This window comes from Lethenteron reissneri, chromosome 64, assembly GCF_015708825.2.
Source record: "Lethenteron reissneri isolate LAM-NWPU_2019-01 chromosome 64, ASM1570882v1, whole genome shotgun sequence".
Classification (NCBI taxonomy): domain Eukaryota; kingdom Metazoa; phylum Chordata; class Hyperoartia; order Petromyzontiformes; family Petromyzontidae; genus Lethenteron; species Lethenteron reissneri.
Window position 1 is genome coordinate 5,132,407 of NC_083842.1, and position 15,594 is coordinate 5,148,000.

The 15,594-nt window shown below is 38.3% G+C and overlaps 1 protein-coding gene across 3 annotated transcripts in view; it reads right to left on the minus strand.

Annotated features, from left to right (window-relative positions):
- Positions 1-1,393: 1,393 nt before the first annotated feature.
- Positions 1,394-15,594, minus strand: part of LOC133359253 (uncharacterized) — a 351,541-nt gene continuing 337,340 nt past the window's right edge. For all 3 annotated transcript variants that reach the window (XM_061577730.1, XM_061577729.1, XM_061577728.1), the window contains exons 34-47: positions 15,381-15,411; positions 15,175-15,241; positions 14,379-14,497; positions 13,437-13,547; positions 12,440-12,503; positions 11,587-11,702; positions 11,321-11,431; positions 10,599-10,668; positions 9,677-9,792; positions 9,400-9,510; positions 7,819-7,872; positions 6,170-6,217; positions 5,028-5,078; positions 1,394-2,763 (exon numbers count right to left, since the gene is read on the minus strand). In XM_061577730.1, coding sequence (XP_061433714.1) covers positions 2,711-2,763; positions 5,028-5,078; positions 6,170-6,217; positions 7,819-7,872; positions 9,400-9,510; positions 9,677-9,792; positions 10,599-10,668; positions 11,321-11,431; positions 11,587-11,702; positions 12,440-12,503; positions 13,437-13,547; positions 14,379-14,497; positions 15,175-15,241; positions 15,381-15,411 — 1,122 coding nt within the window. In that variant the 3' untranslated portion in view covers positions 1,394-2,710. The remainder of the gene's footprint in view (positions 2,764-5,027; positions 5,079-6,169; positions 6,218-7,818; positions 7,873-9,399; positions 9,511-9,676; positions 9,793-10,598; positions 10,669-11,320; positions 11,432-11,586; positions 11,703-12,439; positions 12,504-13,436; positions 13,548-14,378; positions 14,498-15,174; positions 15,242-15,380; positions 15,412-15,594) is intronic.

Consider the following 15,594-nt stretch of genomic DNA (forward strand, 5'->3'; position numbering starts at 1 on the left):
TGAAAACATTGATAGCAAATAAGTCCACGTCTGTAGACTTAACATGACAGTAAAAAACCCTTTATATATTTTATGAACATGTGTTCTCTGCAAAATAGCACACGTTGCAAAGATATATTGTATAAAATTGGATATCTTAAATAAAATAATTGGGACAAAATTGGACCATTTTGCTTTTTATGTTGCTGCTAGACACTATCGTGGTGAAATTTTTTTTGGCCCAAAGAAATATGGTATCAAATATGTTTTTTACTAAGGCCTACGAACGTTTGCTACTGCTACTATTAATCATAATGACAACATCGATGGTGATTGATGCTGCAGTTGATATTATTTATCCAGGAAAGCCTTACCGAGTTTAAATACTTTTTTAATTAGTTTTGTCAAGACCAACCCAGCATGTGATTGACAATGTAGGGTTCATGGCTGCAACGCACTGATTTTTAAGCTTGCGTCTCACTCCCATCGCCTTACTTCGCTGCATGGCAGATATCGGCATCGCGCAATGCGAGAACTACTCATTTTTGGAGGCTGCTGGGCTATGGAGCAGGGAATTTGGGATTTGAACGGGCTGCTCAGAGGTCGACTGTGCCCATGAAGCACACACATTGCGCATTGCACGTGTGCCACTGTCCTGCACACACTAGCATTGCCCATTCCAAAGAAAATGAGACTGGACATGCAGGAAATGTGTGGGCACATGCGAATCTGTCGGATGATGCCTACGTTTGTTTGCAGACCGGGGACGCTTTCACAGCATCGGCTCTTCGGAGAGTAGCAACACAACTTAACTGCGAGTAGTACAGCCACACACCGGAAATACACATTACATGTTTTAGACTGGAAATACACGTGATTAATTTGTTGTATATATTGCTATCTAGCATTAAACACAAAATGCATATATAATAATTAATTTATCATACATGTTACATACTGATTTATAGTATTGTTTGTGTTATCTTTATAACGAGTCGGACCAGTGCTTCCCCCCCCATTAGTTCGGCTCGCCGGGGTTTTACTACACGCATATATGCTGCTGTGAAACACTCGTTCACTGTAGCGACTTGGAGTTCAGGTGGATGGATCGCACAGGGATATTATGCCGTTGACCAGTTAGAATCCAGAGGCAGGCCACTGTGACACGTGCTTTGGCTCTGCGCTGCTTGCAGGAGGCAGTACAAAGTGGGTTTGTGACGGGATGTCTCTGGGGCGTGTTGAGTGCTCTCTGGCATGCATGTGGTTTCTCCGGTTTCAAAGAAAATAATGCAAAACAAATGGCCAAACATCCCAAGCAGGGTGTTTATAATAACACTGAAAAAAACTCATTGAGGGCATATGTTGTTTAAAAGCACATGCATATGGTCCAACATTATCATTGACAAGTGCAAAACACATTTCACACCAAGCTTTATTGAAATAATTGTAATTACACCAAGAGTACAAGCTGCATTATTGTGAGAATTTGAAGTGTTTACTTCTATTTCTTATTTATTACCAATGCCATTAGAACTGCTCTACGTGATTTCTGAGTAGATGCAACAAAAACGTAAATGTTATGGATAACATAAATGGATAATATAAACCACTCTACAGATAACAAACCACAAACTAATCATGACACAGAGTTAACATGCTAATTATTGTCTCTGCTAGAATGTATAATGACAAAGGTTAATTATGTTGAGCTATGAGTAGGGTATATACGTAGCAAGCCAGAAGAATAGCGATTCCATTATTTAAAACTGGGCTGCATAATGGCCGCGTCTATAACAAGTGCTCTGTTTTAGTATCCTTGGAAATCTGACAATGGAAGTCACTGGGATTGTGAATTATGAATGGTTCTTATTGTATAGCCACATTCAAATAACGATGCAATTTGTCCTCATCTATTGCACGTGTTCCTGTGTCGATTATTGAGATTTCAAATCTTATCCTTTGTATTCATTAAACATCACTCGAGGGAATTTAAAGTACAAATAGATAGCCACTTAACCATAATAATATATTAAGAATGTATTTCTCACACTGCAAATATAATATATAGTCAACTCTTGATTATGCGGGGTATTGAGAGGCAGGGGTGGCCAGATAATAAAAAACACATTTTTGATCGCAGATGTGAATTAAGCTCTAAAATCTTTGGAGAGTGGAGGCGATGATACAATGTGTTGTCCATATTTATTGCAATCGGCTTACCTGCATGTTTGTGGTCATGCAGAAAACATGGTTAAAGGCATCCCGGATAATTACCTCACCGATAATTGAGATAACTGTATACGTGCATTTATAATGACTCAATAAGGTTGTTGCGTTTTGCTGTATAGCAGCAATGATTGAGAAAAGTTGCTGCTTTGTGCATTGGTGCATCACATGGCTTCCCTTGTGGTGGTTTACTGACTTTGTTACATGGCCATGACATCACTAGTAAGCTATATTGTTATAGAGTAGAGTGGGCTTGAGAATCTTAACTACTTAAAAAGATACAACTTAAAACTATGAGTGTATTTTTATGAATACCATGTCTAAATGTTATAATTCCCCAAAATCAACTTAAAAACTGTCAGAATAAACATAACCTTCTAATGTATCCCAAAATTTGTAAATGTAAGTTTCAAAAAGATTAATGAGAAATAAAATCAGGTGTCTTCAGTGATTGATTGTTGTATTGCAACAACAACCCATATTAAACATATTCAAGAGAAGGTGTTTAGTTTTCCTCCATAGCCTTTATGATCTCAAGAACAGTTTCCATGTCCAAGTCTGAAATGAAAAATCAACATGTTCTCATTAGAATGTTGACACTTCTGGTTGGTAAGCAGCCACGTATGTATTTAAATATCTTCCCACATGTATGCTCATACATTTCATCGACCACAAGACCTTGCACTTGCTGGTTTATGATGTACATACTTGACTCACATGGTTAATAAGCACCAGATTTATGTATTGATCATGCATTGACAATGTCTATTTTCCACGTGAATTTGGCAACAGATTTATAAAACATTAAACTAAGCATTCGCAAATCATGTCCTTTGTTTTGGTACAGCTGCTACTGAAAAATGCCACTGAACTACTGGGTACAGTTGGTCAAGTGGTACCTGTAACATTGCTGCTGTAATATAGTCAACTCATAACTGGGTTGATTTATGCATTTGTTCTGAATATGCTGGTGTAAAAAAAAAAGAACTTTTATTCTGAACTATGTAGGACAAATAAAAGACTAACTTTAGTTTAGTCAAGGCTGTTGAAATTGGAAACAGCTAATGACTGTCTTTGGAGGTTCAGAAAAAAAACCTCATCTGAAAAAAGTTAGTGCATCAGGCTAAACGAGACAGCCAAGACATGCAAGATGGTAAACAGACGAGAGAGGCAACAATGCAGGTTAAGCAGCACAACATGGATAAATAGGATGGCAGATGGAATCTTGTAGCTGCTGATGATGTATAAAAGGCCTTCATCTGGCCACTAGACTGAGAATAATAGTGATTGAGGCAACCTTGTGAAGCGGCGTTAGCACTGGCAACTAATAAAGTACACATACAGCAAAAGATCATGTTTGTTCATAACATAACAACATGGTAATGTAATCACATTTTAACGTGTAATACCATGGAAAACTAAACGGGGCATTGCTAAGGATACATAACCTCACACATAAAAAGATAATTAGGTAGGAATGATTCAGTTTAACTTGGAATACTTTTACCACCAGTCTGACACCTGGCTATTTGTGGAAAATCTATAATTACTGATACGAATTAGGTTTTTTTCCCCCTTTTTCTGGTCACAAAACAGGTGTTAAGATGTTAAAACACAAAACTGAAACCTTTTACGAGGAATCATGTCTGCATTAACCACAATGCGTGTGGTCAGAATGCAAACAAAAACATATTCTGATAATATATGCATTGTCCTTGAAACTAAAAGGTCCCTACCAGAGACAGCTTTCTTTAGAGCCTAGTATCAAAAGGTGTTATAGACCAGAGGACACCAAAAGGCGTACAGCACAAAGACAATGCATATTTGCATTCTGACCACAAGTATTGTGGTTCATGCAGACATGATTCCTTGTAAAAGGTTTCAGTTTGGTGTTTTAACATGTTAACACCTGTTTTGTTGCCAGTAAAAAGGGGAAAAACTTATTATCATATTTTGATACTGGCAAAGGAGGTCCCATGATGTCTATAATTACTGGTTGCTAAACAGACTTTTTATCTGATGAAACATGTAAAGTAAAACTAGTTGGACTCAGTAAGGGTAAGAGTGAAAGGCTACCTGAAAATAAAAAGGAAATAACTTTTAAAAATAAATGTAACCAAAAAACATGGTCTGGAATAGTTTGCATGGGAAGTAAATAATCGGTATGATGTGGCATTTTGCAATGTGTACTTCTGTAAACTACGTGGTCCGCTGCTGATGACATGCTATTGTTTTTATAGATTATTAATATGCATAAATCAAACATTCATTTAATAAACATATATTTAAACAGTCAATTATATGCTTAATTTATAACAACTGGAACAGATATACCAACTTCCTGATCACGTAAACTTCAAAAGTGAAGGCACTGCGCTTGTGTGTGCCAGGCCAGTATTGTGTTTGAGTGATAAGCAAAGGAAACCTGGTTTGCAGGGATTGATGCTTTGCTTAATACTGTTTAAAGAACACTCCCCATTCAGGGCAGAGGTGAACCAATGCTCCACCATGGTGGTGCCAATTGCGAATGCAATGTACTTAATTTTATGTTACCATGTATACATTAATTATTTTTTTAAGCCTTTTTAAAGAGTAATGGGACGAATCTAGTTTTCACAAAAATAATTAAAGTACTTTTAAATTACCCGATTGTGTTCTGCAGTAAAAACGTGACCCATATGTAAGTGTTCTTACGTAACTTCAAGTGAATAAAAAAATTTAAAACAGAGCTACAACTACCATTAACTGAAATTGCCAACAAGACTTCAAATAGTTATTTTCTTGAGTAGAGCCAACTACACTCTCGCAAAAACACAGCTTACCATCGTCTTGCTTTCGTTTTGGGGGACTGGAAGCTGCTCCTCCTGCTGGATCTGAAGAACACAGTGCAGAAGTCAGCAGGGAAATGTAACCTCAACCATACATTGTTACGTAGAGTCGCGCTAAACCCAATCTATATTTGCAATAACATTTGCTAAACTGTCTGTCGCAACATTTATTTAAGTAATTCACATCATACAGGTTCCAGGCAAGGATTATTCTGACCAGAGGCATGTATGAACATATGGTATTGAATTTCTGGTGATTGACAAATTGTGGAAAGTATAAATGGTGAGTGTCAGGTGGTACATAACTGGTGAGTTTTTGCTGGTGTCTGTGAGTTGTTAAGTGAATTTGAGTAGCGTCAGGTGAGTGGTGAGTGTGGTGACTGCCGAGTTGTAAGTGGCGAGTGGTGCTGTGAAAGTGGTGACTGGTGAGTGTCAGGTGACTAATGTCAGGTGTGCATCAAGTGTGGGGGGTCAGGTTTCACGTCACTGTCTATAGGATGGGCTTCCCTCGAGTTGGAAATAAAAATTATGTAAATCACACCATTGACCTACAGATGTTATTATGAGTAATGTAACATTAATTGTAATCTCTATCGAGTTATATCATCCATTGGTTAAAGTAAAGATCAATCTGTGGAGTGGTGAGTGTAAGAAATTATTTGACCAAATCCACACCACTGCAAGAAATCATGTTGATGAGGTCTGAATTAAACCTTGCGCACTTAGCCATGTTTACCACATCCCATAGGCCATACAACATTTAGCTTGAATTATGCAATGTATGTATGTATGATACCTCCGCTGCATTGAATATAATTGCAACTGTTGCTATATTTGCTTTAGAGAAGATTTTGCATTGAAACAATACCAAACATTGTTGGAAATATTTCAGAAGCTTACATGAAGGCAATAATAGGAATATGTTTCACCACAATGTATTATTTGAAGAAATTATACTTTAAATTAATACAATGCTGTTTTCATTTACAGTAGCAAATACATGTTTTTAGTCAAACTTGCTAAAGATGCATCTCAGGCTCTGATGCTGCTGAAACCTACAGCTACACATGAGTGACAGTGGTGTATGTGGGTGGAGCTGCCTTGTCTACCAAGCCTAACAGAGCAGTACACCGTACCATTCTGCTTGCGTTTTGGAGGGTGGGAATCGGCTGCCACTGCGAGATCTGAAGGAACAACAGAGAGCTTGTCAGCGAAATGCAATCTGGATTAAAGCATTAAGTCATAATCACTATCATATTTCATGGGATAAACCTGATCAAAATAGGAAACAAAATTGTCATGATTTTTTTAAATCACAAGTATGCTGAAGTTAGTCAGCTTGAAGGGAGATAAAAAAATATATTCAGAATTAAACAACTTAATGCAGCTTTTGCAATGTCTTGTTTTAAAATTATACCCACAACAACCAATGGAAGCAAATGCTCACAAAATACAGGACAACTTGAACTGCTTTACGAATACTAATTATTACATATTTATGAAGCACCTTTTAGTGACAAATCACAAACAGGATTCCCACACATCTGTTTTTTTCCATAACTTCTACATTCCAAATTTCAAATTTTCTATGACTAAATATTTCAATGCATACAACAAAAAGGCCAGAAATTTGGATTTGTACAGGATCGGAAAGACAACCACAAAAGCAGCTCTTTTGTCAAGACGGCCTCCTCCCCTTCCAGCCATCCAAACCACCCACGTTAACACTACATACTGATAATAAAGTAAAAGAAGATTTAACGAAACAAGCCACCAGCTATTAATAGTTAAAGAGTACTCAATAGTGTAAAGGAAAACTCATGTTTTGCAATTGGTCTCATGAAGACTAGTCTACTTAAAATACTGTGGAAGAACACTGAACGCCAGATTTAGAGAAATCACCTAAATGGAAGACTGCCATAACCATGATTCAGAAATTCCACCAAATTGAATGGCTACCTGGAGTTAAAATTCATGACATTTAAAATGTTGGCTATTTTCCAAAAAAAATTCCACAGAATTTTCCATGACCGTGGGAATTCTAAGTCATTAGAGCACTGTACAAGTGAACATTTCAACACTTACGAAAGTATATATATATATAAAAAGTGCTATGCAAAAAACTATCAAACAGATTGCACCAAGTGCTTGGTCTAGTTCTCCAAAAGCAATGGTATTAATGAAACGTTTCAATTGTGACTTAAAAACATTGACAGTGCTCTTGCGGTAGATATGGTTGGAGAGACCATTCCACTTGTGGGGAGCCACACAGCAGAAGTCCCGGTCTCCCTTGGACCACTAGTGGCAGCTCTCGACAGTAGATAAGAAGAGGCAACAACCCCAGGGTGGGTTTGCAAACCCAAGAAGGAGCGTATTGGGTGCGAATTCCTTGCAACTTGGAGTCAGTGCATTGAAATGAACAAGTGTCGGTCATTCCCTGGCGTTACAACGGTTATAGGAGTAATGGATTCTTCATGTTATAACACCTTTGGGAAATATTCTTATGAATTCTCTGCCATAGTATTCTACCATTAAATTAGCTATATACACTTGTCACTTTATAATGATAATTGAAACTCAGAAGCAAGATCTATTGCATCTCTAAGTTTAATGAATATGCTGCTAATGCCATTAGGCAGCTATGAATTTACAAATTATCTCATATCTAGATGACACAACAAATCAATGAGAATGTTAATAATGAATTGTTATGAACACCACTTTAATGACTGATGCTGCAAGAGTTAATTCGAATCACTGCCGACACTGACATGCTGGACCATACCTTTGAAGTCAAGGAGGCCGTCGAGATCGTCGCACATGCCTGCTAGAGCTGGAGCTAAACGAGCAAGAAAGGAAACAGGTTGGAAGGCAGCTCAGCCTCATGACTTGCATATTGCACGTCTCCTCACACACAGGAGCAGAATATAAATTCAAAGCCAAAGTGCATGTCCACAAATGTGCAATAGAGGGGCACTGCGCAAGTGGTGGAATCTACAATCCTAAGATGGAGACCAATCACTCAATCGGAAAACGTATGTTCACTTCCCAGAGATGATAAGCTAAGATAACTCAAACTCACAATCTTCTGATTGTAAATGAAGTGCTCTAACCAAAGCAACAAAAGCAGCCAGACATACAGGAGTAACATACACAGTAGTTAACATGTTCAATGCAAAAAGGAAAAATAGGAAATGTTTGTTTTAAGTGGTAGTTACATTGTGACATTATTTTCAACAGTAGCAGTGCCATCTTCTTGGTTCTTTCGGTAAAGTCCCTTCTACGTGACTTTACCGAAAGAACCAAGAAGATGAATCCCTGCAGTCACGAAAGCTTTAAATCGAAAAGTAGCAGTGCCAGTTTAATTCCCAAATGTATACACCTCCCATGATAAATCATTTGTGTACACCTGTATTCTTCCCTTGTGAGGACTGGACTTCCATGAAAATGAGATGCAACTTCTTCCTGGATCAAATTATTTCATATAGTTTCTAAGTGTGTGTGTATATTACAAATGAATACGTTTATTGTACGAAGGCATGAAATGTAGAATTGTAAAGTTAAGTATGGAGGTTATAAGAGTAGGACACAATTTTAGACACAATTTAATGTTAATCTATTGCAATCTTTCCAGACCACAGGATGGACACTCCGTAACATTACTCAACACTCCATAAAACTACGCATGCAATCAGGACGCTGCATTAAACATGAATGTTGCTAAATAGGTTAAACCCGGCGCTGTATGTAGCCGAGCAGCCTTGGGTGAAAGCTATACGACTAAAGCAAAACGCTCAATACCACGAGTATATGTTTTGACGATTCATGTTAATGTAGTTTTGAAGTCCATTGACTTTGCTAACCTTAAATGTTTTTTTCGTATAATTACATGAACTCCTGTCAGATTTGGAAGTACAGTACTATGTTCATATCTCAGCACAGTAAATGTAATGTTTACGAGGAAACGAAGAAGTCCCTGCACTACTATTGAGCTCAGACTATACAAATATAAACTATTTTTATTTTACCAGGTAAAGCCCACTGAGCTATATAGCTCTTTTCAGAAGTGACCTGACCACAAATTATAGTTCAACGAAGTGGCTTATCATGTGGACATTTATAGTAGTTTCTAAATATGGAGGCAAAAACCGGAGACCGGGAGAAAAATCCACGATCATGGGGAGAACATGGAAACTCCAATTATAAAGCGTCGGGGTCAGGATCAAATCCACTACCTCCTGTATACCAGACGAGGTAGTGAACATCTCGCCACCGTGGCGCCTCAAATACACATCAATATAATGGATGTACACAAATATTTTAGCAGTAGTTGTTTTCAAACAAGATAAAATGAAACATGACTTACTCTCCTTTGCAGAGAAATTCATCATCATTGTCAAAATATCTGCCATGGCTTCCTGCAGCTTGATTCCCAAGCTGCCTGGAGGAGGAAATTGCTGCAGAGACTTGAACAGATCTGGAAAATGGAGTCATGTGGGGTTACAGATCACACACAGAGGCACACTTTCTGATTTGCTTGAAAGCAGTGTAATGTAATGCTACATCGATAAAAGAAATAACAAAGTAACGTAAAGTTCGTACTTAAAAAGGCCAGTGATGGCACTCGTGCAATGTTTACGTACCAGCACCTCCTGCCCGCAGGAAGGCTGCTTTTATGTTCATTTTAACCTCCATGGGAAGGTCAATGTTCATGATGGCAGGAAGGGTTTTGAGCACTTCAACTGTCTTGCGCTCAAAGCTGTCAGAAAGGGAAATGCATATAAGTTAACCACATTGTCTTTTTCCAAATGTGCTCGCTTAATTACAGCCAATAGGCAAACATACTGCAACAGTGAGCAAAGAATGATTGGAACAATGCTGTACTGGTACTGGTGCCACCATGGTGTTTGCGACGTAATTCAGGTGCAACAACACATGCATTGCTCTATACAGTTTGCTTCTCTGCTCTCTGTCAAACTATCCTAGGGTAGATGCGTTAACGTGTTCAGACGAGCAGCACTAGCATTGCCTCCAGTCCCAAAAGTAACTCAACGATCAATTCAGACTCAACATTAAATCAGAACAAGTTAGTTTGAAATAACTTTTTTTATGATTAGCTATTACATAAGGGACATTGTCATTTACAAATAAAATGCAAGAAAAGCTAAAAGTGCACAACAGCGTAGAGAGTGCATGCTTGGAATTGTATGAAAAGATAGAGAGAGGAACACATTGAGTGTTAAGGAAAGTAAGGGCAGGTCACTGAAAGGAACTCGTTAGCTTGTAGCTGCATCTGCAGCAGTTATAGGACACGACAGGATGGGAATGTGCAAATTAACAAGAAAAATGATGGCCAGTGATCAAGAATAACGACAGTGGTCAGACAAAGGAGTGAACGTACACAGGAATACATCAATAATAAAAGGCTGAGATGGTTTTAATTGCAAGACAGTGATATATGTTGATGGCTTGGGGAGGCCTTCATCCAGCAGACAATAGATCATGGCTGCTGATGACTACTAGGGTTTAAAGCATTAAAAATGCACGTGTGTAGTTGCTACTCACCAGTATTCCTTCTTCAGGTGAGTTACGAGTTTTATAATGGGCTCAATCGCACCTTCATCCCATTCTGAATCTGTAACAGTACAGCATAGAATGCAACATATGCTTTAGATCGTTTATTTAAGCATCACAGCAAGCAATGCAATCATGCAGTCCGCAGTCACATACAAGTAGGTAAATATATAAAATTTTTGATAACTGGTTTTCCGTTATATTTAAATAAACTAAGGATAGTAGGTTTTTGTAGTATAGACCACAAACATGGAGAAAAATGAAAATGGAGTAAATTAAATGTAGACATTAATGAAAATTCTTCAAATCTGTCGGCCAACAGCAAACAAGTCAACTTCATTATATGGGCAGTTTTCTAAATGCTCCATGGCACAACATTTATCTCCGAAACTGATTGGTCCACACCAAGGGATGGCTTTCTTTTGAGCCTCGACCCAATTGGTGCTCGACCAGAGGACAATGCATATATTATCATAGTGTGTTTTTTGTTTGCATTTTGACTGCAAGTATTGTGGTTAATGCAGACATGAATCCTTGTAAAAAGGTTTCAGTTTTGTTGCCAGAAAAAATGGGGAAAACCCTATTATTGTTATAATGTGGCTATATGTCAATATGATATGGAAATCACAAGATGAGACAAGACAGAGGCATCTTGAAAAAAGAACCTCCCCTGAGGCAGCAAACTCAAGAAGACCACCGATTGTTTTTCTTACCAATTTCTTTTGTGAAGCTCATCAGTAGCTCAAACAAGAGCTCAGTCACCATCTGGATTGGTGCCTCTGAGTCGTCTGGGGAGGGAGACTCCTGCATCTTCTTGAGAAGTTCTGGGAACCCCACACAGATTCCATGAGACCATGAATAAGCATAGTAATTCACTTCATTCATTTTCATCCTCAGACTTTATCTATATTACTCCGGGTTGTTACGGGATAAATATGACATAAGCCTACACAAAAATTGTCAACGTGTCAGCACTCACCTGCGCCACCATCCTTCACAAAGATTGTTTTCATGGCGATCTTTTCACTCTTTGTGCTGTTAAATGTCATCATCTCAATCAGTCTGTTCAGAGCCTGCACTGTAGAGTAGTCAAATCTGTCCGTGGAAAGGGGTTAAAATACATTAGATGGCAATGCTGCTGGTGTAGTGAAGAAATCTTGGTTGGTAATGATCTGGAAAATGTGTGAAAGTTCATTTTATAGAGCCTGAACAACTTCTCAACAGTTTTGTATGTCTGTAGTGACACTTGAGTAAGGTGCTGTGGGATCTGTTGTGGGTTTTATGTGAAGCACACAGTAGCTGTAACTTGAAAAATGCCACCAGAAACTCTTTCAAATCCCAGGTATCCTCATGTTTACCATGGTTAGAGAATCAGAATCTACCCAGCTTGCAGAGCACAGAAAACTTTCCATGTCAAGTCGAAGAAACTTAATTACATTTTAATATAGTGTAACATTTAATATTTTAAACACATTCTTTTTATAATTGTCCAGCAAAGTATATGTACCAATTAACCTATTTTATTTTATTTGTTTTAAAATGTAGCAATGGCTTTTATCAGGATAGTATCATCATCTCCACTATTGGAGTCTGTTAATTTCCATCTTATTCCTGCACCTAAGCTGATCTCATTGCACCATCTTCAAGGTGGTCATTCTGTTGAACACGTTCTCTCCTTGTCGGCCATCATCCCATCTAGCACTGTGTCCTGCCCAAGAGATTAATGCCAGAACATGCAAACCCCAAAGGAGGCCACTGTAACCATCATTGCAAGTCCCTTCTCTGGCTGCAAGGCATGCACACGTGCTAAACAGCAGCCACCGGCTTCTCACCTGGACAGCTTCTTCAGGTCTCGAACCATCTCCCTCACTGGCTCCAGTTTCTTCATATCCAGGCCTATAATAGACAAACACCACCATGATGTTTAATAAATACAAGCAAGCACTATTCCTGTATGTAACGTCAGCAATGGCATTCTTAAAAATACAAAGTAAAAATTCCAATCCATAGATACAAATTTTTATTTTTTTAATCATTATAAAAAACATAGTAATTGTCCAGTCCACTGTTGGATGCAGATTTCCCCCACACCTTTCATTCAGGGTAGTTTGGACCATACTTCTCCATGCTGGCCATTGTAAAAGGTTGGGTGAGGGCCAGGACCAGGAGCAGTTCAGATATCGCTCACCCCTGACTTTAACCGTGCCTGGGAATTTAACTCGGGTAGTCAGGTTCATTGTGCTAATCCGATCGTGTTAATTACGATAACATAAAAACAATCGTAATTATCACGCAGAATGAGTGCCTTTAGAATGTTAGCTTAGAGTAGCAGGACATATCACTAGAACACAATGGCCAAAGGAAGAGGCTGGTGACCAAGGGGCAGCCAAAGTAGAACATGCACAACAGAGGATGACTACTGTGGAGGTGGAGCAATAGCATTAGTCCATATGCAGGAGTGACATGGACTGTAGCATCACAGGACCATGAGGGATGGTGGAGTCTTGGGGAGGACTTCAGCAGTGGACAGATGGTGGTTGAAGAAAAGTATGACTGACTTGTGTTTAGGAAAGTACTATAATGGCAATTGGTATTTCCACTACACACAGACAACAAGACATAATTACTTATAGACTTGCAACATTAAAAATATATACTTTCAATAATAAAGTTACCATATTTTGTTGCTATGAAACTTTGCAGCTCCAAAACACTGAACCAGGCTGAGCATCCACAATTCACTTTGAAGACAGTCACCCCCAAGGCCACGAGTTGGAGACTAAAAGACTAAAATAAAGCCTGCTCCTTGTCGAAGCAGCTGGCACTCACCCTGCTCTGCAGCTGTCATGGTCATGACCTCCAGAATGAGCTTTGTCACCGTGTGCAGGGCAAACTCCGAGCCGTCCGAGCACGGAGACTTCCTGATCTTCTCAAACAGCTCTGTGAGAACGAGACGTCTTAGGAATACCAAACACAACGTGTGATTGTTGTTCTATAAACTGAGTACTGCATAATATATCTGACGTATGATCATATGCAGCAAGATTACCAACCCCTCAACAAAAATGTGCTTTAGAAATAACCGCAACTGCACATAGTTGATCACTTCCTTCTAAATTTGAAGCTTCCATGTATTTTCCATAACCTTCCATTGTAATAACAGATACCTCTTAGTATATCTACTGAAATTTTTTAAATACTTGTTTTTACCATTACAGGCAGTACTCGGGTTACGGAAGACCAACTTACGTTACCCGGGGACTTCCTGTCTTTATCTTTACATTGTTTAATCCTGATACATAAAAAAAAATACTGAATGCTAAATTTACCATATGATGTGGTGCTAAATTGTAATACAATCAAGTGTTATTCAGATGATAAGAATTGGTATTTCATAAAATTACTCATGAATTATTTTATTCAGCAAGACTGAACGGTCAGTAAAGTATAATACATGTGTACATTAATTAACTAATACTATGTTTAGTGATAATTTTGTTGATACATTATACCATGTAATGTGTCAACTAAACATTATTTGCTCTATTATGAACAAAATAAGAAGAGTGTTAATTAAATGTCACCATTTGACTTAAGCAGACATCACAGTTAGTTAATACGTTGTCAGGGAACAACTTTCTAGTAATGATGGGAAACAATTATTTGTAACTCTCACAAGCAATTACAGTTATGTTTAATGTGCGAATAAAATTAAATCCTGAACACATTCGCTAGTACAGGCGCACAGTCACATATATATAATCCACACACCTGGGCCACCAGCCTTGACAAAGAATGTCTTTAGGGCAACTCTCTCCTCCACGTTTACATTTGCAATTGTCAGTGTCTCATGCAGACTGGTCAAGATGTGCACTGCAGAGTCGTCAAAGCTGAAAATACATGTACATCATGACAGCAATTGTAAATAACACTCCAAATACATGATCTTTTTACGTTTCCTCAGACAAAATGTGACAACTTATAATAATTTACAGGTGGGTGAAGTTTATGAAATTTGTGATTTTTAGCAGGTATGTTTGCTTGTGGGAGGCAGGTGCAGTTTCTGAAGAAAACGCATACAGAGGCTGCTTCATGCTGTTAAATTTTAACGGCAATTAGTCAACTTGACATTTCAAAACGTTCCCCCTAACAGTACCATACATTTAGAAAGCACAACTGCAAACCATTCACATGGTATGTCCGAATCCAATTTTACAACTGGATAAACATGTTTTGTGGTGGTTGTGATTGAGTGACTGTTAAGTGTTGAACTAGATGCTACTTAATTTACTGGTGACTTTTATTTTATTCCTTTAGTTAGAAAAAAATGTGGTTTGTAATTGCTACATCGTGAATTTGATATTTACAGCATAGTATACAAGGTACAATTGGAAACTCTGCCTATAAGAACCTCTCTAAATGAAGTCTTCCTATAACCTTCTAGTCACTGCATGCACATACTCTTACTGAATTAATGTATTGCTCAAGATTGAAACTGCTCAGAGCTCTATTAATATCTGACAGCTTGAGGACACAGTTACTGGAACAAAAAAATCGTACAGCATACCGGGATCGCTTCCTCAAGTCATTCACAACTCGTGCCATTTCATTCATTTTGTTCTTCATTTCTGTTTCTGTTCATGGATGGAATTACAACAGAAAAGCAATGGCTGTCAGCAAAATACGTCTGGTCACTGTAGCATGCTGTATTCGTGTTGATCACCTTCAAACAAAACATCTGCTGATATGACGCATCAACGACTGTAAAGATACCTTGTGATTCTTTGCCCAGGGCTTCCAAAAGCTAAAGAGAGACAACACACGTATTCGTGTTAATACAGAACCAATGCATTGAATCCACACAACAAGATATCGTTTTTATAGAGCGTCATTCATACACACTTCCTGTACCATTTTCTCTTCGTGAGCCAGAGTATAGCACCACCTCAACGCCCACGGGAAGGGAGTTTCACTACATTTGTGAGAT